Below are 21,014 nucleotides of genomic sequence, written 5' to 3'. Positions count from 1 at the left end.
GTTGGAAACATTGGAGATCAGGGGGAAAAGGGGGGGGGGGGGCCAATATCAGTCCTTCCCCGCCGGCTACCTGTGATGACTGAGCCAAGCCGGGAGACGTATAGCGCAGCCGGACACACGAGGCCCGGGGGCCGGTATCACTTTGAAACTAGTAAAAGGAGAAACAGAGTCAAACTGCAGAGCCCCTGATGTATTGTACTGTACTACAGTGGCCCTTCGGTCGGGTGGGGGGGGTGGGGGTGGCAGCATCAGCTGGCCGCAGGGACAGTGGACAGGAGGCCTGGTCAAGTGGACGACAGCGAGGGTCACGGGGGCCCCCCCCGGGGGAGGAGGTATCCCGGAGGGGTGGGCAGATGGGGGTCGAGAACGAGAGTGATCTCAGACAGGTGGACGCCTGTCACCCTCACTTCCTCCACCGCCAGCAAGCAGGTGGCCTCCTCCTCCTCCTCCTCCTCCTCCTCCTCCTCCTCCCCCCGCTGAAGGGTCACCTTCACGTGGCACTGCGTCCCCCCGGGTCCCATCCCGTCATGTATACACTGTACACACACACACACAGGCGACACTCGGCCGACCCCGGCACCTGGGGACTGGACACGTAGACAGTCGCTCTCAAGGTTGAACCCAGGTGTTTCATCTCCGGTCCGGCTCCTCGCACCCGCAGCCTCCTCCCTCTGACTCTGGTCCCAACACACACACACGGAATGCAGTCATTACATTTCAGATTACCTTTTCTTTGCCTTTGTAGACGCTGACATGCGCCGGGTCTATTTTTCCATGTCTGTCCATGAAATAATTATCCCCCGGCTCTCTCGCTCTGCCCCCCGACGTCTTCAAAAGAGGATGTTCCATTGATGATTTTTGCCCTACATCACAGCTTTGCTCTTGCTGCGACTCCCAAAACCCAATATACCGTAATTAAACTAACAAAGTGACATCAATAAAGACAGAAGTGCTCTGTAATTACAGTCTGTGTGAGGACATCATAAGCAGCCAGTGTCATCGCCCTAACGAAGGGAATAAATCGATGGCAGACAGACAAAGCCGCACTTTACAATCCCCGCTCTCCTCTGACACACAAAGCCCGACCGTAAACACAGTAAGGCGAGAGTTTAATGGCGAATCTTAAAGTTGCAGAGGCCACTAGCTCGTCTTTACTGCTGCTGCCCAGCACTACAATGGCTGCCTTGACACTTTCACTACTCCCTTCCTCTCCTTCATTAGTTGTGCTTCTCCCATCAGGCTGCCTCTCCCTTTCTCCTTCCCTCCTATATGGTGTCTGGTCTCCTCGCCCTCTGGAGACACATGAGTGGCAGGCCTCCCCCTTAATAACTGTGTATTCCAATTCTGACACAGCTTGCACAAAAACAGATACACATGGATACACACACACACACACACACACACACACACACACACACAATATGTTGCAGGATTCAAGATTGGCATTCCCATGTTGCCTCTTCCAGCGGAGCGCCATGTGGACAGCAAGGCTAAATGTCAAGGAAAGATATTTAATTCCAAGTGCACGCACACACACACACACACACACACACACACAGAGACGAGACTCTGACTCACACGTTGTGTGTGGAGAGTGAGGCTAAATGTCAAGGGATGATGTAAATTCGCATGATTGCTTCCAAAAGTAGTTCATCACAATGCCAACGGTGGCCGGATCAGTGTCTCGTTGTCCTCCAACACTTTTTTCCTGAGCAGGACAGTGTGTGTGTGTGTGTGTGTGTGTGTGTGTGTGTGTGTGTGTGTGTGTGTGTGTGTGTGTGTGTGTGTGTGTGTGTGTGTCTGTGTGTGTGTGTGTGTCTGTGTGTGTGTGTGTGTCTGTCTATCTGTCTGTCTGTCTGTCTGTCTGTCTGTCTGTCTGTGTGTGTGTGTGTGTGTGTGTGTCTGTGTGTGTGTGTGTGTGTGTGTGTCTGTGTTTGTGTGTGTGTGTGTCTCTGTGTGTGTGTGTGTGTGTGTCTCTGTGTGTGTGTGTGTCTGTGTGTGTGTGTGTGTGTGTGTGTGTGGGGGGAGCACTTGAGATTAGCTCTTCTCAGATCCAAACCTGTCACATGCAAACATGACAGCGTGTATAAACCAGACTCAGACACTTAAACGCGGATGTGTGCGACAGTATGTTGTGGAATAAGAATCTTTACACATTCAGTGCGACAGCAGCTGATCCCCCCCCCCACGCCCACACACACACATCATCTGTTCAAGAACACCCTGCAGAATATGACATTTGAAAGAAATACGAGTGACTGATGAGTTGTAAAGTTGTTTATGCTACTAACTGTATGTGCCACATTGATGAATAAAACATAGATTTCATTCTAGACGGTGTCTCTAGCCAGAAGTAAACTCCTCGCCGCGCTGTGGCTGTTGCCTTGACACCCCCCCCCCCCCCCCCCCCCCCCCCCCCCCCCCCCCCCCCCCCCCACAATGTCTCACTGCCTACTTGCTGGAGTGACTGATGAACAGACTTACTTGTGTGTCAAATGTGGGGGAAAATAGTCCATCAGCTCGGTCGCTGTGACAGGGCCTGTGTGCGCGGCTGGATCCCGGAAAACGCTTCCTGCTGCAGGAAGTGTGTAAAAGCGACGCGCGGTGCCAGACTGGGGATAAACATTTTATGGTTTTGGAATAGGAGGGTTACACCTCCTCCTTTTTCTGGAGGGCACGGCTGAGATGCTCACTGCAACTATGTTTAGTCCACCCAGAGATCTGTGGGATTTATTACACTGTGCCTACTATCACACCAGCAGTGCTCCTGTGTGTGTGTGTGTGTGTGTGTGTGTGTGTGTGTGTGTGTGTGTGTGTGTGTGTGTGTGTGTGTGTGTGCGTGTGTGTGTGTGTGTGTGTGTGTGAGAGCATGTTTCCAAGAAAGAGGAGAATGCTTGTGTGTGGATCATTTATGGATGAGAGTGTTGATGTGATTTAGTGCGTGGGAGCTCCATGGGCCACTGAACTTGGAAAATGAGAAGGCAGAGGTGGCCATGATTAGAGGTGGGCCTTGCTGACTTTACGAGTGTATATTCAGATTTGTGTGTGCGTGTGTGTGTTTGTGTACATGTAAATGGATCTTGGAGTGTGTAGATGTAAGGAGGTTGTGGAACACACACACACCGTCTATCATCGCCATCGTCTGGATGAAGCCTTTGAGTTATTGTGTGTACAACCTGGAGAAGCAAAGTTGACTTGATCCTTTGCTTAGTGAGTGTGTGTGTGTGTGTGTGTGTGTGTGTGTGTGTGTGTGTGTGTGAGGTCCTGGCCCGTGCTGATGCATCAGAGACGCAGCAGAGTGATCCCAGACATGTGCCAGGGGCCAAGGTCAAAGGTCATCAAATACAAACATACCCAGAGAAATAGAGTGTAAGAGATTGTCCGGGCCTGTGGGACCTCACACACACACACACACACACACACACACACACACCTCCTCCTCTTCGTGTCTCCTCTCAGACTCTTTTTTTCTTCTGTTGGTTACAGATTATTCACACTCAGAAAACTGTTACATCTACAAACCTAATTAGAAATAAGACAGTTTTCATCGCACGAATAATGAGCTCAGAGAGTGATGTTTACTTTAGCAGTGGACGGGAACAACAAACGTTAGGGTTCATAAATAATATTTAAAAAAAATATATTTACAGTCTGTTTAGTTTTGCTTTTATATCCTCTTTGTCTTGACTTAATAATATGAGAATACTCGTGTATCTGTATTGTCTGTAGTGAATATCATAGTAACAGTGGTACATTTACTGTCGTCATGCAGTTTTCCTGAGGATTATCTGTGTATTGATGTGGATTCCTATAACAACTACAGTAGATCTGCTTTCAATATTGTTTCATGGCCGGTGGGCAACATCAGAGTTTTAGGAATATTCCATAGTTTTTAATTGTCAACAAGCAAACAGAGCAGGTCATTGTGTTTTTTTTCTGTTGCTTTCGTTTTTGTCTTGTCTTTGTTGTATCCCGGGTACAGTCGAGTCTTTTCCACTGGACCTCGCTCGCTCCTCCTTCAGACAGTTGCACACATTCGCAGCTGGACGGTTCCCAACACCACCACAGTCTGATCTTTTGTCCGACTGAGCTGCTTTAATCTGGTTTGAGGAAAAGTTGGATCAGAACTGATTGACACACACACACACACACACGCTGCTCTGCAGCAACAGTGCCAAGGCGATAGTCAAAGCTGAGTCTTGATGATCAATAAATGAACCGGTCGCAGATATTTGCCTTCCAGCGAGTGTTGCGTTTAATAGCCAACAACAGAACAGGAGCAGACAGCAGGTGTTGTCATTTGATCTGGGAAGTTATTCCATCAAACAGACTTCTATTGTTATTATATTATTTTATGTTGTTTCTGTTTTTTGGGACAAAACTCATAAATGATAATAATAATTATCAGTATAGTCCCGGGCATGTAAAATAGAAATCAAAGAATTATATGCAAATTTCTTCTTTGCTTTGTTTTTTTTTGTTTGACCGCTGATTTACTCCGTGTTTACTCATCCTCCTCTGCTCATGTTAAGACCGTACACGACATCCTGGCACTGGTTGTATTTACGAAGGCGAATCGCAGTGTGTCAGTGTTCGTCTCAAATCCTCACACACACACACACACACACACACACACACGTCATCCTGGGATCCAGCCGACCTCTCAGCATCCTCTCCGGCAGCCTCAGTGTTTCCTCGCGACGCTCCGTGATGCAGCTGAGCCTGACATCTGATCTGATCTGCATGTTTCTGACGTCCGTCCCTTTTCACCCGCTCGCTCTCTCGCTCTCTCTCTGTGTGTCTGTGCCCGAGCCGCCGCCCGCCGAGCCCTGGGCTCCAATTAATCCCATGATGCCTGGCTGTGGTTGGCATGGTGACCAGGGAGCTGAGATTCCCAGGTGAAAGGTGGGATAGACTTTCAGATCTGCTCCAGCACACAGATGGAGTTACAGCTCAATTTCAGCCTCGCGCCCGCGCGCCGCTCTGTCCTCATGACTGAAATAGGAACGGAGAGAGAGAGGGAGAATTCTTCTTTTATTTCTCTGTCGGCCTCGAATCCTTCTCTCCCTCTCCTTTTCATCCACCACTCCCTCTTTTCAACCCCACGTCGCCGCCTCCATCACCGTCCTGACGTTTCTTAGTTTGTTTCCTGTGACAGAGGGGATTCCGCGATGGGCTCTGTAGCTTGGTCGGCTTGTAAAGCTGCTCCTTTGTCTCACTCTAAAGAGCCTAGTTGTAGTCGTTTTCTCCATCAGTCTCTCTCTCTTCACTTGTTCCTTCTTCTGCCCGTGCTTCGTTCTTTCTACTCTTTTTTGTGGACAAGGCAGAATTTGTGAATTAATCATAAGTGGTTCAATAGCTGGCCTTCGCTGTGCTCCGTCACTGAGGCATCGATGGGGGGGTGGGGGGGCCACGTCCAGGTGATGAGAAGAGGCGGGCGAGCGTTGTCCTTGTCCCGTCTCTGTCCTGGTGTCTGGAGACACACCTGCCCCCGCGGCCCCCGGGTCGTCCCCATACCGTCCAACATGGTGTCCCACTTTTTTTTTTAGAACTGTGTGTTTTGTTCATAATGAGTTCATATTCATATACTGACAGTACAAATAGGTCCAAGGCAGTTTCCTCTAATTAACTGACTCTGTCCTTTCGCTTTTTTTTTATTTCCATACTGCATATTTACACTTTCTTTTTTTTATCTTAACCACTGTCAATAACACGCACACGCGCCCATGTTACTTGTTGAATTCTGCATTAATAGAAAAAGCCGGGACAGAGGAATAAACATCTTTCGTCCTCTGCTCTGAATAGGGGGCCCTTGAAAAAAAACATGACCACATCATTAAGTCGGTGGCTGAATTCTCCTGCTCCCGCTCGTAGTTACTGATAATGAAAACCTGACCCTCTCTTCTCTCGCTGCAGTCGACTTCGTCTCAGATTTAATTGCATTAGTATTTTCTTACCGTGGGACAGTGTAAGCTGCTAAAACAGCAGTTCCTCCCCATGACATAAAATGAGGCTGTGTGCAATTCCCCGCCTGCCCATGCATTATTGAAAGTACAAAAGCATCTTCTTTTACAAAGTGTCATAATAAGGCAGTGCTGCAGGACTTAAGTCTGCACACGCACGAGGCGCACAGCGTGCCGTTGTCAGCAGGACGTGGGCTGCAGAGAAGCTTTATTCTGATAGCACCTTTTATTTACAGCACGCTGAGACACACTGACAATGATTTGTGAAGATTAGCGGGAGAGGACGTGAAGGTATGGATCATCGTCTCTCTCTCTAGGTGCAAGTGACCATGTGCACACGGACCAAAGGCCCAAAATAGCGTTCACCACAATCCCTACGATGTGTGGAGCGAGCGGTTGGGACTCATCCACACTTCAACACGGCTAAACATATTAAACGCGTTCCGATACACTCGTACTGTGACCGTGTCTTTCCAATGGACAAGAAAACGTGTGGACAAGCCAAAACCCTCACAATTACTGAGATTCAAAAATTCCGCGTCACCTAAGCTGTACATCAAAGCTGCACATCTGTGTGTGTGTGTGTGTGTGTGTGTGTGTGGACACAGCAAACGCAGCAGTGTAACCAGTGTGTATAACATGGCGATTTGTAAATAATGTCCTAACCCCCGTCCTCTGGCCGCGGCTGGGAGCTTTACGTCGGAGCAGTGATGGCAGCCTCCCTGAAATGTGCATGAAACCGGCTTAGCGCTATCGCCGCAGCATCACCGCCAGTCACCAGCCTCCCTCTCATTCTGCCGGGCTGCTGCGGACCAGATAAGAGCAGCACCATCCTCCTCCCCTGCTGCTCCCATCCAGCCTGGTGTTGTTGCCCCCCCCCCCTCCAACAATCCGCCCGCCCTCCCACACCAATTCACCCTCATCCTCTTTACAAGGTCTTATAGGGACAGAGACGCTGATGTGTGGCCACGACTGTAATTTATATTCTTGGTAAATTGTCTGTGATTTTTTCATTGAGATAAGTGCGGGGGGGGGGGGACATCTGTTTTGTGCTGGAAGGCAGTGGGCCAGGGCCCCCGAGTTCTGTGGCAATCACCAGCAGAGGAGATAGAAGAGGAAGAGGGGAGGCACGCGATCTGTCTCCGACCCTGAGCAACAACTCCAGGGGCCTCGCTGGAACCCGCCTCATCATTACTGCTGTATTTAGTGGAACACATTGGCTAAAACAAACTGAGCTCCATCTGCACGGCCCTGGAGACCAGCGCACGATGCCACGTTTGGAGTTCTCAACCTCATGATTCACTCGCCAAGCTCGTTTTCTCTTTTAATAATCTTCACCATGGAAAAATTGCTAAATGGACAGTTTTTATAAGTCCAGCACTTTTACAGTAGGAGTCACATTCACCCCAGGGGGGGTTCCCCCTTTCTGGTCTACACACCCCTGCATCTGCTGAATCATTTGTATCCCCACCTGTAACCTGAAAGTCTATGGTGCGGTAGAACGATGGAATCCAAAACGGACCACCAACTGTCAGCGCTCGCGTTCGTGAGACAAAAGATGACATCGCGGCTAATTTACCCCTGATCGGCTCTTCGGAGAGTCACCAAGCTCGAACATTTGGAAGGGGGGGTCTGACTCTCGCATGTTTTGTGTTGTTGGGCATGTGTAACGGCCGTCAGCTGACAGCAGACGCTGCGACTGGTTAGCGTGTCACATGCCCGAGGCTGCGGGTTCGAGCCCCGACCAGTGCGGTGAACTCACCACGACAACAAAGAGAGGGACGCGCTTCCTCTAAAATCGCTTACTGCCCCTTTAAGTGTCCTCCCCAAGGACGCGTCAGCATGCGGGCCGGGGGAAGCGGGGATCGGACCGCCGACCTTCTGGTTAGCGGTCGACCGTCACTGCCTCCTGAGCCACAGCCGCCCCAAGTTGACCGGGGTACTCGAGCTTTCAATTTTGTCTTTCTTCTCCAGTGAAGAGAAGAAAGTATCACAGGGAGAAAGAGAGATATGATGCAATATGATTTAAAAGGTGTTGCGTAACACCACAACGTCCCCTCACTCCCGTGATTAGCATATGCAGCGTGATCAAGCGTTCTCGTGGAGGCCTGTGGCCGTGGAGGACGAGAGCAGACAGGACTGAGGCATCGCGGTGACCAAGCGCCGAGGCCTCATTGACAGTCAGAGAGGAGCGCGACCTGCGGCGTCCCGACATGCCAACATTAGCGGGGGGAGTCGGAGGGTTTGAGCAGCGCAGACGATGAATCTCAATCCTGAGGCCGTGGCAGATTTACATTTAAAGTAGTTTTAGCGTACGCCCCACTTCCTGATGCATTCTTTGGCGGGGTTGAAGGGAGCTCCGGCTTATCTGTGAGTCATCAATTCCACGTGATGCGTTCAGATGTGTTGCTCCGGAACATGGCGCCGACACCTTTCTGCTCCGAGACGGTGTGTCATCGAACAGAGCGCTGCCGCCTGACGTCTAATTACACCCAAACACCACAGCCCCGCATGTATGAGTGTGTGTGTGTGTGTGTGTGTGTTGGTGTGTGTTGGTGTGTGTGTGTGAGTGTGTGTGTGTGTGCACAAAACATGTGACCTGTGTTTTACCTGTGATTGAGAGGACCAGTAATCACCAGCATCAGTGTGTTATTGATGTTCTGTCACTATTCTTGCGATTAATGTGATCCCTAGACTGAACAACAGGGTTACTGTGCACGTGGGTGTGTGTACATACGTGTGTGTGTGTGTGTGTGTGTGTGTGATGCTCTTGTGTGTGAAAGCCCAGGGGCAAATTTGTGCCTCATATTTATAGTTAATAGGGCCAGTGTGTGTGTGACACAAAGTATTTGTATGTGTGAGTGTGTTTGGATGAGTAGTAAGTGTGTGTGTGTGTGTGTGTGTGTGTGTGTGTGTGTGTGTGTGTGTGATAGTTGACACAGTGGTGTAAAGGCTGTGATGGCTGAAGGCCCTGATGGGTAATTGAGAACAGCAGGTGTTGCCTCCCTCTCGAGCTCTTCAGGCCCCAACAGCTCAACCTCCCATCTTCAAAGCCTCTCAGGCTCCTCCTCTCCTCCTTTCCTCCTCTCTCCTCCCCTCTCCTCCTTTCCTCCTCTCTCCTCCTCTCTCCTCCTCTCCTCCCCTCTTCATCTCTCCTCCTCTCTCCTCTCCTCTTCTCCTCTTCTCTCCTCCTCTCTCCTCCTCTCCTCCCCTCTTCATCTCTCCTCCTCTCCTCTCCTCTTCTCCTCATCTCTCCTCCTCTCCTCCTCCTCTCTCCTGCTCATCTCTCCTCTCCTCCTCTCTCCTGCTGCTCTCTCCTCCTCTCCTCCTCTCCTCCCCTCTTCATCTCTCCTCCTCCCCTCTTCATCTCTCCTCCTCTCCTCATCTCTCCTCCTCTCCTCCTCCTCTCCTCTTCTTGCCAGTTGAGCTTTGCTGGGGAAGAAAAACAGTGTGTATGATATTAATCAAACCTGGGGCATCATGGGGAATAGGGAGTGAGGAGGAGGAGGACGAGAGCTCAGCTATTACTGCTACACCAAGACTGAAATACCGCATCTCATTCTCTGTAAACCTTTTGGATAAGACAAAAAAAGCCCAGCAACACAAAACGATCATGATTGTAAGTTGGAATATCAATTAAAATACTGTGTTTTTCTTACACGTGAGTAATATAGTTTAATATTTTCGAGTTAAGCTCATTTCATGTGTTATGAGGACGTGTCAACCTGCAGGATGAAGCCCAGAGTTTAACATTGTGACCAGCGCCATCTTGTTTTTATTGCAATCAGATGATATGATATGATTATAAGTAATATATCGATTGTTTGTTTTACTAATCGTTGCCAAAATACATAATGTCTATCCGAGTCGGAACATTCCATCGCGGTTTCTCTCAGGACATTTTAGGATTTCTGTTGGAACTGGAGAATCTGTCGACACTCGCTCGGATGTGCCTCCTCCTCTCGTCTCCGTTGGCGCCCACAGGCCGTCGGACTGCGAGGCCGAGCCGGAGAGCGGCCGCTCCCCCCTGCTCCGGCTGTTATTACCCATGCTGGACACGTCACCAGCATCATAAAGCCCCCACCTCCCATGACTTTTTCAAATGAACAAATCTGATTGAGCGAATGCCATTACCTGGGTAAATGAATGATTCCTAAAGGACTGGACAAGGCCTAACACCGCCCTGAGGGTAAAGCTTATTATCGCTGCTAACTCCAGAAGAGGAGAGCGGCGGCGGCGGCTGTGAGGCATGTGTGCACTTTGTCAGAAGCCTGCATTTCCATATTAATATGCCACATTTAGGCATCTGAGACAGAAGCCCTCCTGTCACGCTTCTTTGATAACAGAGCAGTTAGCTTTTCCCCTCATGTATAAATATGTATAATTCTGATAAGATTAATTGAAACGCCTGAGTATACAGTAGTAGGAGATGAGTGGGAGGAAGAGAGAGGAGAGAGAGGAGACACTTTATGTTACCTAAGCGTGAATTTTCGCCTGGTCTCTGCCTCAGACCTTCTCCGGAGTGGGTGTCGAGTCTCCTCTGGGTCCAAAGTGCCTTGAATTGAATGTAGCGTCTACCCAACAGTCACTCAGAAATAGCTGAGCGAAGCCGATAAATACGGCGTGGAGCCTCTGACACCGAAGCCTCACCCCAATTTCCAGTGCTCCGGAGGAGATCAGATAGCCCTGTGTCATTTGATTTTCCGCCTTATCTCATCCACGCCCATCTTTTTGTCTCACGCAGGGCTACATTTTTAAGAAGGACACACACTCCTCGTATCTTTCTGAAGGACGAAACCCCCAGAATGATATGGAAACAAATAATAGGATCACACTCCCGGACGGGGCCATTCCAGTGTTTTGATTGATACCCGGCGCTGATGCCGGCACGTCGAGCGGGCGACCTTCAGGTGACATTGAGGATGCAAATCCCCAACGACCAAAACACCGAGATCGCAGCGATCTGCAAAAAGTTCTTCTAGTTCACGAATGCCGTTTATGAGCGCGCCTGCACGTTGGGTGACATTACAGATGTTGTAAACCAGAACACAATTTATACTCTGTGTGTGTATATCCCGCGCAGCCGCTGAGCAGTTCCACTTCTCAGACTGACCAATAAAAGTGTCTGTTTAATAGTTGCTTTCTGCAGCGTACGCTGAGTGAGGAACAACAGAGGGCCGTGAGTGAGGAGGGAGGGAGGGAGGGGGGTCTGGGTGGGTGGAGGTGAGGGATCCTGAGACAGATGAAACAAGAGCGAGGGAGGAGACAAAGACGCTCCCATGGTGCACTGCTCCAGTTGACTGACGGCAAAGAAGAGAGGGAGGAGGAGGAGGAGGGACGAAGGGATATCGGCGGAGAGTGAGCACGTCAGTGTGTGAGTGGCGTCTCCCATTAGAAGGTGCTGTCAAGGGCCACAGAGGGGGACTGCAGGGAGCCCCCCCCCCCCCGACTGGCCCCTGAGATCCGGCCGGGAAAATGATTGATGAGTGATACCAAGATAAACACGCGTCCTGGGCCCCCGAAGGCAGCGCTGCACAATGATGCATGCAGCCTTATAAATGAACTCTGGGAACAAAAAAAAATTAAAAATAACCAACAAAACAATACAAAAACAACCATCAGCCGTCTTTTTCTTTATAGAAAAGACACAAGTCAACTCAGCTTTTGTTCTTCACTTTGATGAGAGCGATTTCCCCGAGTTCTTTCCTGTTCCCATGTCGTTCACGTGAGCAGTTAGCACGCGGCTAACGAGGTTCACCAGCTGACTGGATGATGGTTAACGGTCACGCTGCCTCCTCAGCAGCTCGGAGCAGGTGGCTCCTCCACTCGATCGCCGCGAGGCAGCGAACACCGAGCAGACCCGCTCTCGTTGGGACGCCTCCAAGTCGTGTGTGTGTGTGTGTGTGTGTGTGTGTGTGTGTGTGTGTGTGTGTGTGTGTGGGCGGGCGGGCCAGGTATTGCTCAAGTTACGGGGACCTGCATCTATTTTTACGTAGTCACATCTTCCCAGAAGTTCCCAGAACAAGACATCCAGTAGACCTGTAGATGTTACAGGTCCTCTTTTGTACCTTCCTGGTGTTTTATTTGAAGTTTTGATCCTTCAGACGATGAAAACATCTCAATATGGAGCTTCTATCTCCCTGCTTCCGACTACCAACAATTCATGGGTACCCGGTATCGGCGGCGGCCGAGCAGCAGCTCCACGTCGCGGGCCGCGGCCGACACCGCTTACGGATGAATTTTGCAAAGGTCAAATAATTCAGGGCTAGTTCTGGTCTCTTGTATTAATCTCCTTATGAATCGTGTACAATGATAGCTTCCTGACGTCACGTCACTATGACGTCATGAGAACTGATGTGCACATGCTGGACACACAGCCGCGCCACACAAACACACAAAGCTACTGTACATGTCCAAACTGCCCATTGTTAATAATTGTTGAGTGAGTCATAAAGGTTTCATGTAACACTTTGTGTTAATGTTTAACACTGAGCGGCGAACGTCTCCGTTACAAATCCGAAGCGCGAAGGCAGATTATCATCAGATACTTTACATGATGTCATTGTGAGCCTGCAGGCTGTGGTCTGGTGGAGGGAGTGTGAATTATGAATGGAGCCCCCCCCCCCAGGGACTTCCACCACCACTACTGATTTAAGTTGGATGAATGAGAGACAAGGGAGGAAGGGCCACACACACACACACACACACACACACACACACACACACACACACACACACACACTGCTGCCTCACACACACACACTGCTGCCTCACACACCGGCCTTCATGTAATTTACTCGGCGGGAAGTAGTGTCACACACACACACACACACACACACACTTCTCATTGGGAGGAGTGTGTGTGCTGAAGGCTGCTTTGTTCATTGTCAGACTGTGAATGTACCAACGCTGAAAAGCACCATAAAGAAACCTTGTCATCTAAGTCACTGGTGCATCTTCGGTCCGGCGTGTTGAGCCTCTTTGTGCGTCTGTGAAATGAGTCCCCGAGCTGTGCTGTAGCTTTTGCCTAAAAAAAAATTCTCCTCATCTCATCTTTCTGTCGTTTGCTCTCCCTCCCTCCCTCTCTGTCCTGTCTCCACGGATCCAGGCCGCAGAATGGGTCGATGATATTGTACAATAGGAAGAAGGTGAAGTACAGGAAGGATGGCTACTGCTGGAAGAAGAGGAAAGACGGGAAGACCACACGGGAGGATCACATGAAGTTGAAAGTGCAGGGAGTTGAGGTGAGTGCTGCTGACGAGAGTTTGGATGTGGGGGGGGGGTTGTGTACAAGGGGGGGAGCGCAGCCTTCCCTCTGACACAGACAAACACGGGTTTACAGTGAGCTCTCCCCCGGCTGTAATGGAGACGGTCACATGCTGCAGTCGCCCCGCGTCTCCAAGGAGCCGCGCCAAGAAACAATGCGGCACAACAATAGTTTTCCCAGGGAAGCCGGTGGAGTGGAACCGATTGTTTGTACCTTATTAAGGCTCTGGATGTTGCCTTTGCTCCAGAGAGCCTACATTAATCTTGCTGGCTCTCGAAGCGGCACTGTGGAGCCGGCGTTCCCTCACCTCGCTGCGAGTCGCTCCCCCATACCAGCCGCCGCCATAAAAAGGGCCCAGTTGCATCCTGTCCTCGGCTCACCCAGGCTCACTCTCGCTCAAAGCGGAGGTGGCAGCACCTGGGCTGATTTATCAGCGGTGCCACGTATGAGAATAGGGCGAGTCTCCTCCCCGGACTCCCTCACCTCTCATTCTTTCAAAAAAGCTACTGAAGTTTGGATTCTGCTTTCGAGCGCTGAGAAGCAGAGGAGCTGAAGGAGGACAGAGGAAGAGATGTGAGGCTGGGAGATTTTGGTCTCTCGCACACACACACACACACACACACACACACACACACACACACACACAGGCCTTTGCTCCATCCCTGCACATGTACACATAACCTCACCGCACACCTCAGGGAGCGGAGCTGTGAGTCTTGTGTCACACAGCGTGACAAAGACAAAGCTCAGGTGTCCTCCCAACAGGAGCTCTGCTCTGTGTGTTTGTTGTCCTCCAGATATTTGTCACTCCTCCTCCTCCTCCTCCTCATCTTCCTCCTCCTCTTCATCCTCATCCTCCTCCTCATCCTCATCCTCCTCCTCATCCTCATCCTCCTCCTCCTCCGCTGAGCTGAGCTCAGTGTCACCTCCGGTCCTGCACTGGTCTGATAACCTGTTGGGAATACGCACATCTGCCTTATTTGACCGTTATATATATAAATATGTCATAAATATATATATAGATATATATATATATATCTATATAGATATATATATATATCTATATATATATTTATTTTTTTCCCCAGCTTCTGACAGTTGCTGGCTCTTACAGAAGGTTTAATCAGCCAATTTACATCAACATGTGAATACAGATTATGCATATTAATGTACAGTGCTCTGGTTTTGTCAATCCCCACAGAATACATGTAAAACCATGTACAGACGGGGATTCTGGCCTTTTTTGCTGTGGTTTAATAAAACGCAGGGTGAGACGAGCATTTCTTACTCAATTTTTCTTTTTGTCACTGGAACACAAAGTCAGTGATGGTCAGAGTTGATTCTCGGGATGATGGACGAGTTTCGTCTTCAGGAGGAAGATTGAATTCAGACACGTGGATCAGACGGTTCGCAGTTCACGCGCTGTGTGTTGCAGCGCTGCGAGGAGGTTGGACAACGGACAGAGCAACACAAGAGTTCCTACACACCACACCGTGAACGCACACAAATTTAGATTACAACATACAAGGCTGAAGCTAGTCTCCCCAGACAGTCATCCATCACCCAGGAGACATTACTTTCTGTCCCGTGACCTTGACCTGTTCACGTGAATCTTCCAAGGCACCCCATGCATGACGCTATGCAGCTAACAGGTCCAAACTTGGAACACGCTGCACACAGTTGGTCTGACTGAGCTGAGCTCTTTTCCGTGTGTTTGACCAGATCCCTCAGAACCCCGGTTCCACTCCTGCGTCTCATCCCTCTGGGACCCAGCGGTGTGATGGAGTAATCTCTGGCTCTTTTATAGTTACAACAAGAGCCATCTGTCCCCCCCCACAATCCAGTCCTAAAGTAAAGTACGCATAAAAACACAAATAAAAAAATAAAATCAAAATCATTTAAAGCAGAACATTAAGGAGAAAGTGGCCGCATGTGTCTGCTGTCTCCCCCATCAGCGTGATGATGATGATGATGATGATGATGATGATGCATGTTCTTCTGTGGTCGTCACGACGGACGAGGAGCATCTTACTGTTACCATCTAAAATATCCAGTCACTGAAAAAAAATAAAATTGCTGAATCAAGCAAGAGAGAGTCCAAGTTGGCAACGCGGCCCTGAACGCCCTCCCGATGATGTAACGTAAACTGTTCTCCGGCCGGTGGGGAAACTTCATCATGCAGCTTTCGACTGAGCAGATTCAGTGTTTCTTTTCAAACCGTGTGCTCCTGTTGACGTGCTTCTCGTCGACCGTGCTGGATTCTTTCATTTGCAGCCCGACAGACTCTTTACGTGTCCTCTACATTCCGGTCGACACTTGAAACACTAAGTAATGCGCTGAGCGACTGTTACGGCATTTTATGTCCATTACTTGGAACGCACGGAGGGTCAGATAGAGTACAGTTGCCGAATCATTAAACCTGCGATGTGCAGTGAACAGTATATGCAACAACATAAGATAAAGAGTGTACTAAAGCAGAATCGTCTCGAGCCTCACACACACACACACACACACACACACACACACACACACACACACCGAGCTGCCGGCAGTAACTTGGAACACAGTGTAAGACTCCATCCTGTAATTTTGACTGTGAGCTTCTTCCTGTTGTAACCAGTCGACTTCGCCGGAGCTAATTGCCTTGTGAGAGATGTGCAGGTGAGAGCAGAGCGAGAGGGAACAGGTTCACGAATCGATGTGTCTCTGCAAAGCCACATGGGAGCTCATGGAACTGTAACCGCCATCTCACTTATTGTACATAATCGCGCTCGGTGGCAGACAGCCGGTTACGGCCGGTCACAGCCGGTTACGGCCGGTCGGGAGCACCGGGACGTCTCCCCGTCGGCCCGAGGGTCGTTTTGGGCCCTGACCAGTCAACTTGACCAGCGATGATATAACGAGCAGGACTGAATCGACCAATGTTTGCATCAGGCTCTTTCCTCATCTGTGCAGGCGGCTGCTGCCTCGCTGAGCTGCTGCGGCCCGCAGGCGTGTGTGTGTGTGTGTGTGTGTGTGTGTGTGTGTGTGTGTGTGTGTGTGTGTGTGTGTGTGTGCCAGCAATTACTTACACCGAGTTTACCTTGGATAACGGTCATCAATAATAATGATAATAATAATCGCCCGTCGTCCGTGAGCAGTCGGAGAGTTTACAAAGCAGGAAGCGGTCACGTCATTTCTGTTTACCCCCGTTCACAAGCTGGAAAACTGCCTCTCCGACGAATGTTTTATTAACTCACTCACATGATAATAATTATAACCTACGTTGGCTTGTTGCTACACACGCACTCCCTCCACTTTCTCCTGTAAGAACAATATAGGAATAGTCTCTTTCTGCCAGATGAACATCGTCTGGCACCTGTCACAGTACGTCAGCTAATGGGACGAGCCCAGACGTGCGGCGGCGTGACGTTTGGCGTGAGGATGAATCACAGTTTAGTCTCTGCAGACTGTGTGTTTGTGTTTGTCCACACGTCTGCACTTTGCAGCCTCTGCAGACCTGAGTCACGTCCTGTTAACAGCTCGCTCCATCACTGCCGTAACCAGCCCGATGATGGGAACCTCCACCCATCGTGCACAGTCATGCTTACTGTAAATACTGTAAGCGCATACAAATGACTTGACCTTTGCCCTCTGCCACAGCGGGGAGGGGAAAAAAGAGCGATGGTTTCCTCTCACTACTCTAGAAAGATCCATGTTAATACATAATTTACACGACACCTGACAGAGTTTTCTTGTTGTACAGGAGATTCTCTGCATCACTCCCGCTGCTCTGATTCCCCAGCCGCCCGCCGTGCGTAGCCGAGGTTCTGTGGTTATTACACAGGCCAGGTTTAGTGCACGCAGAGGACAAATGTTGTGGGTGTTTCAGGCCAGTGATGTTCAGTGGCTCGGGCCGGGGAGAGGCTGCGAGCCGGCGAGCCGAGCGGCCTTCTGGGGCCTGCGAGGCGCAGCCTTGCGTGGCGGCGGGAGATGTCAGCGTGTGCTGCTGCCGGAGTCCTGCTGGCTCAGCAGCCCGTGGAACTGACGCTCCGCTCTCTCTCTCCATGTGAGTCTTTCTCTCTTCCTCCCTCTGTGTCTTTCACTTTGCAGCCTTTTAATTCTTTTACTCGATCTGTCATTGTTCTTCTCCGACCCGCCCCCCCAACTCTGAGTCCACAGTCCAGACGGACGAAACCTTGAGTCGGACGGTAATGCTCCCCGTTCCCTAAAATTGGAGCGCGGGGCATGTTGCGGCATTAGCGCTTAACAGGCCGTGAAATAGCAGCCTGCCTTCCTGACGTCTCCCCCATCACTCCAGGTGAGTTGGCCAGACGGCTGGATAAATGAGCAAGCGGCACCCCCAGCAACCAGCGTGCATTGGGAGGCACTCGAGGACAGTTGTCCGTCAGTGATTATCTCAGCGAGCTCCACTTGTTCCCCCGTAGCCACGAATCAAACCCAACACCGACGCCCCGATGAGGACGCCGTCCTCTGGCGTGTCTGTTCATCAGGACCCTTTAGTGGCTCCAGGTTCTGATTGGCTGTATTCTCCCACACAGTGATGTCACCCTCACAGCGAGCACGTAGCTCGAGCGTCGCCCGGAGACCTCCAGCACGTCTGCTTGGACAAACTCCGGCTGATGGTGGAGCTCCGGCCCCAGTGCTACCACCTCCTCTCACCCAATCAACTGCCGCCCCCCCTCTATCCTATCACCCCATTATTCCTAAGCTTTAATAAACTCCCTCAAACGCAGATCGATTTTCTCTTAAGCGAAGGTGGCAATGCCTCTGACTTATTTCATTACCACGGGCTAATTATACCGATTGAAATGAGCTTCTCTTCTTAAGGTGTGCTGCGCCGCTCTGCGCCCCCACGCTTCCCAGACTTTAATGCCAATACAGTTCTCCGCCAATTCCCCGACTCCCATCCCTGCCTCGGCTCCAGCCCCTCCTCGCCCCCCTCGCCTCCCACCTCTCTAACCCCTCCGCCACCTAAACAATCAGCCGGCGCATCCTTCGCAGCCGCCGTAACTTGTCATTTCATGTTGGATCCGCCCTAATGTGTGATTTCAACTGTGCAACTGTGCAATGAAGGCGGGTAATGGCGCGTGCTGGTGGCTCAATCGCCTCCGTTCATTGATAATAATGAAGACAAATGTCAAAACATTAGTTGCTAATGTTGTAATGGAGTGGATGCTAGTGGATGCGCGCTGGATGCTACACCGCGTTGGCTTCCAATATCACATGACCTTCAACATCCCACTCCTCCGTGTAGTGGCGCCCGCACTTTTGCTTTCTGTCCACTCTTGTAAATATAGATTTGATTTCACGTGACGCGCTCGAGGCTTCGTGCCGTTTCCGTCTTTCTGGTTAAAAGTGGTTTGGAACAGTGGACTGGTAGCATTGCTAAGCTACCTAGCCTAGCGTGTCTGTGAAAATGGAGTTTCTTTGTGTTCCCAGTCGCAGCCGTAGAAGCGATTTACAGATGCGGTGGCTGATTCCCAGCAGATTGCGCGGCCAGATGTGAGGGGCACTGAACAAACGCCCGTTCCTTTCCCCTCCTGCTCCCGCCCCAAGTCAACTGTGAAATTAAGATCAGATTACTGATACAGGCGATGCCCAGAGCAAAGAAAAGTTTTGTATCTTCCATTCTTATTCAAACTTATAGGCTGTCTGATAGACAACAGTCTGTACAGACAGGAAATCGATTACTGTTTCCATTGTCTTCCCTCTTCTCCCGCAGGCTGCCTTATCATTCTTTTCTTTTTTCCTCTCCTCAGCTCACACGGCTCTACTCTTTTGAGTCGCCCGATCGTGGAGGAGTCGACAGCGGATCTGTGTGTGCGATATTTTAAAGAACGGTTACCATGATTATAAGTCCTAACCCGCTGCTCTCACGTAGTCGAGGAGCGGTGATTGTTCTTCTCATCCAAGACTAAATGACGTGAACATGAACGTGGAAGCAGAGTCACACTGGACACGGATGAATTTACTGCTCAGACCTTCGGAGCATTTAGCTTTGACATCCGGCTGTGGCCACATGCAGGTGTTGGAACTTTTCTTTTTATTTTCTCTTCGTTCCAGCACAGTAGATTAAAGCAGTGATCACCTCCCGGCTTAATGGCGCTGGTCATCTTGTTATTAGCGACCGGACCAAAGCCTTCCCCCCATGGTTTTCTGTCTTCAGCCCTTTAGTCAGAATTGCCAAACGACTCAGCAGCAGCTACGCGCTCAGTCGCTGGCCCCCGCTATCACGTCATCCTCCCAGTCCAGGGCCTCGTCCGGGGGGGGGGGGGGGGGGGTCGCCATCTTTATTGTGACGGGGAAGAGGAAGATTGTCCACAAGGAAACAGACGGAGATATTTCTGGTCTAAAAATGGATGAATCCCATTCACAAACCTCGGCCCAGTGTGGCCTTCATTTCTCCTGTGGTCAAACACTAATTCAAAAGAATGACGGAACACAGTGAAGTGACTTGAATCCACATGACTGTTGCTTTGGGGACAGAAGCTTCCCGGTTCTTCGCCTGTCACTCATTATCCTTATTGATCTGTCGGTGCAGCAAATCAACCGAGCTAGCCAGTTTTTTTGATACATGTAACTCCCCCGGGGGGTTAGTGGATATGCAGATATGCAGATATGCAGATATGCAGATATGCGGAGGAGAGTGAGTGGCGGTGTGCAGGCGAGCTCTTACATGACTCGGTGGTTTGCTCTCGTGTGTGAACTCTCCCTTTGTTTGGTCTCGTGAGCGGAGCGCAGATCCCCGGGCAACACGGGCCCCCGGCTTTATGTTAATGAGCAGCTTCTTACCAAGGCTCCTGCCTTCCACCATTTCTCATAAACCCAGTCCAGGGAACTCTTCAGAGATCCTTGCAGTGTCCTCTGCCCCTGACCTCAAACCAACTCATGAATTCAGTTGATAGACTTGAATTTGAGAGGATCGCAGGGCCCTCGTGTCGGTCCGCAGGCCCGAGACCCAGCGGGTCAGCTGACGGTTCAGCGCCGGGCGGAATCAAAGAGAAGGTTTTATTCTATTCCTGGAAAACCTGGAAAATGCATTTGGATATCTCTTCCCTCCTCGTTCTTTATCTTGTTCCCTCTCCTCTCGATCTCTTTCTTACCTCCACCTGCTTCGTTCCCTTTCAAAATAAAGCTGCCTACTCCACGTGGTCTCCGTCCCGGTGAGGCCCGTCCTCTGGTGAGGGTGAACCCTCCGTGTCCCTCAGATCTCCTCGCTGGTTCTTCTCACGTGGACTCAGAGAGGCAGGAAACCACTGCACATGGAGGATCAAGAGCTTTTGAGCTGGAATCACCCGGCGACGGTATCTCCTCTTTATTCACAAAGGCACCGGAACTCGACCCCCCAAAAATTTCCAACAGCAGCTTTTCCTGCCTCATGTGCTAAAAAAATTAAAATGTATGTATTGACATTTTGCTGCGAGATTAATTTGTTCTACTCGGGCGTCGTACTCGTATCGGCCACCTTTATCTTTCCTATTTTTTATTTATTCTGCTGGATGCTGCTGCACACGCTCTCGACCGCATGTATTATTAACCAGCAACACAGAGGTGCAGATGTAATTTGCTGCTGTGTTACATTTAATAAGTTACAAAATCAGAAGGTTCCAATGCTCCCGACGTTCACTCCCTTCAAAGAGGTGTAATGAGTGGAGGGGCCGCGTTCAAAGAGAATGGTTAAGTGTTTGCACAGGAATTATTACAGCGCGCGAGCGACCGCGCTCCGCTCACAGTGATATTGAAAGGTTTGATATTTCACATGAAACGCTGCTAAAGAGGAG

At 50.2% G+C, this 21,014-nt stretch overlaps 1 protein-coding gene across 9 annotated transcripts in view; it reads left to right on the top strand.

The window, feature by feature from the left end:
* camta1a (calmodulin binding transcription activator 1a) overlaps positions 1 to 21,014 on the top strand; it is a 300,158-nt gene that overhangs the window by 157,199 nt on the left and 121,945 nt on the right. For all 9 annotated transcript variants that reach the window (XM_035645368.2, XM_035645375.2, XM_035645369.2 and 6 more), the window contains one exon: positions 13,072 to 13,207. In XM_035645368.2, the coding sequence (XP_035501261.2) occupies positions 13,072 to 13,207 (136 nt within the window). The remainder of the gene's footprint in view (positions 1 to 13,071; positions 13,208 to 21,014) is intronic.

This window comes from Scophthalmus maximus, chromosome 3, assembly GCF_022379125.1.
Source record: "Scophthalmus maximus strain ysfricsl-2021 chromosome 3, ASM2237912v1, whole genome shotgun sequence".
Classification (NCBI taxonomy): Eukaryota; Metazoa; Chordata; class Actinopteri; order Pleuronectiformes; family Scophthalmidae; genus Scophthalmus; species Scophthalmus maximus.
This window is presented reverse-complemented; position numbering and strand designations above follow the sequence as displayed.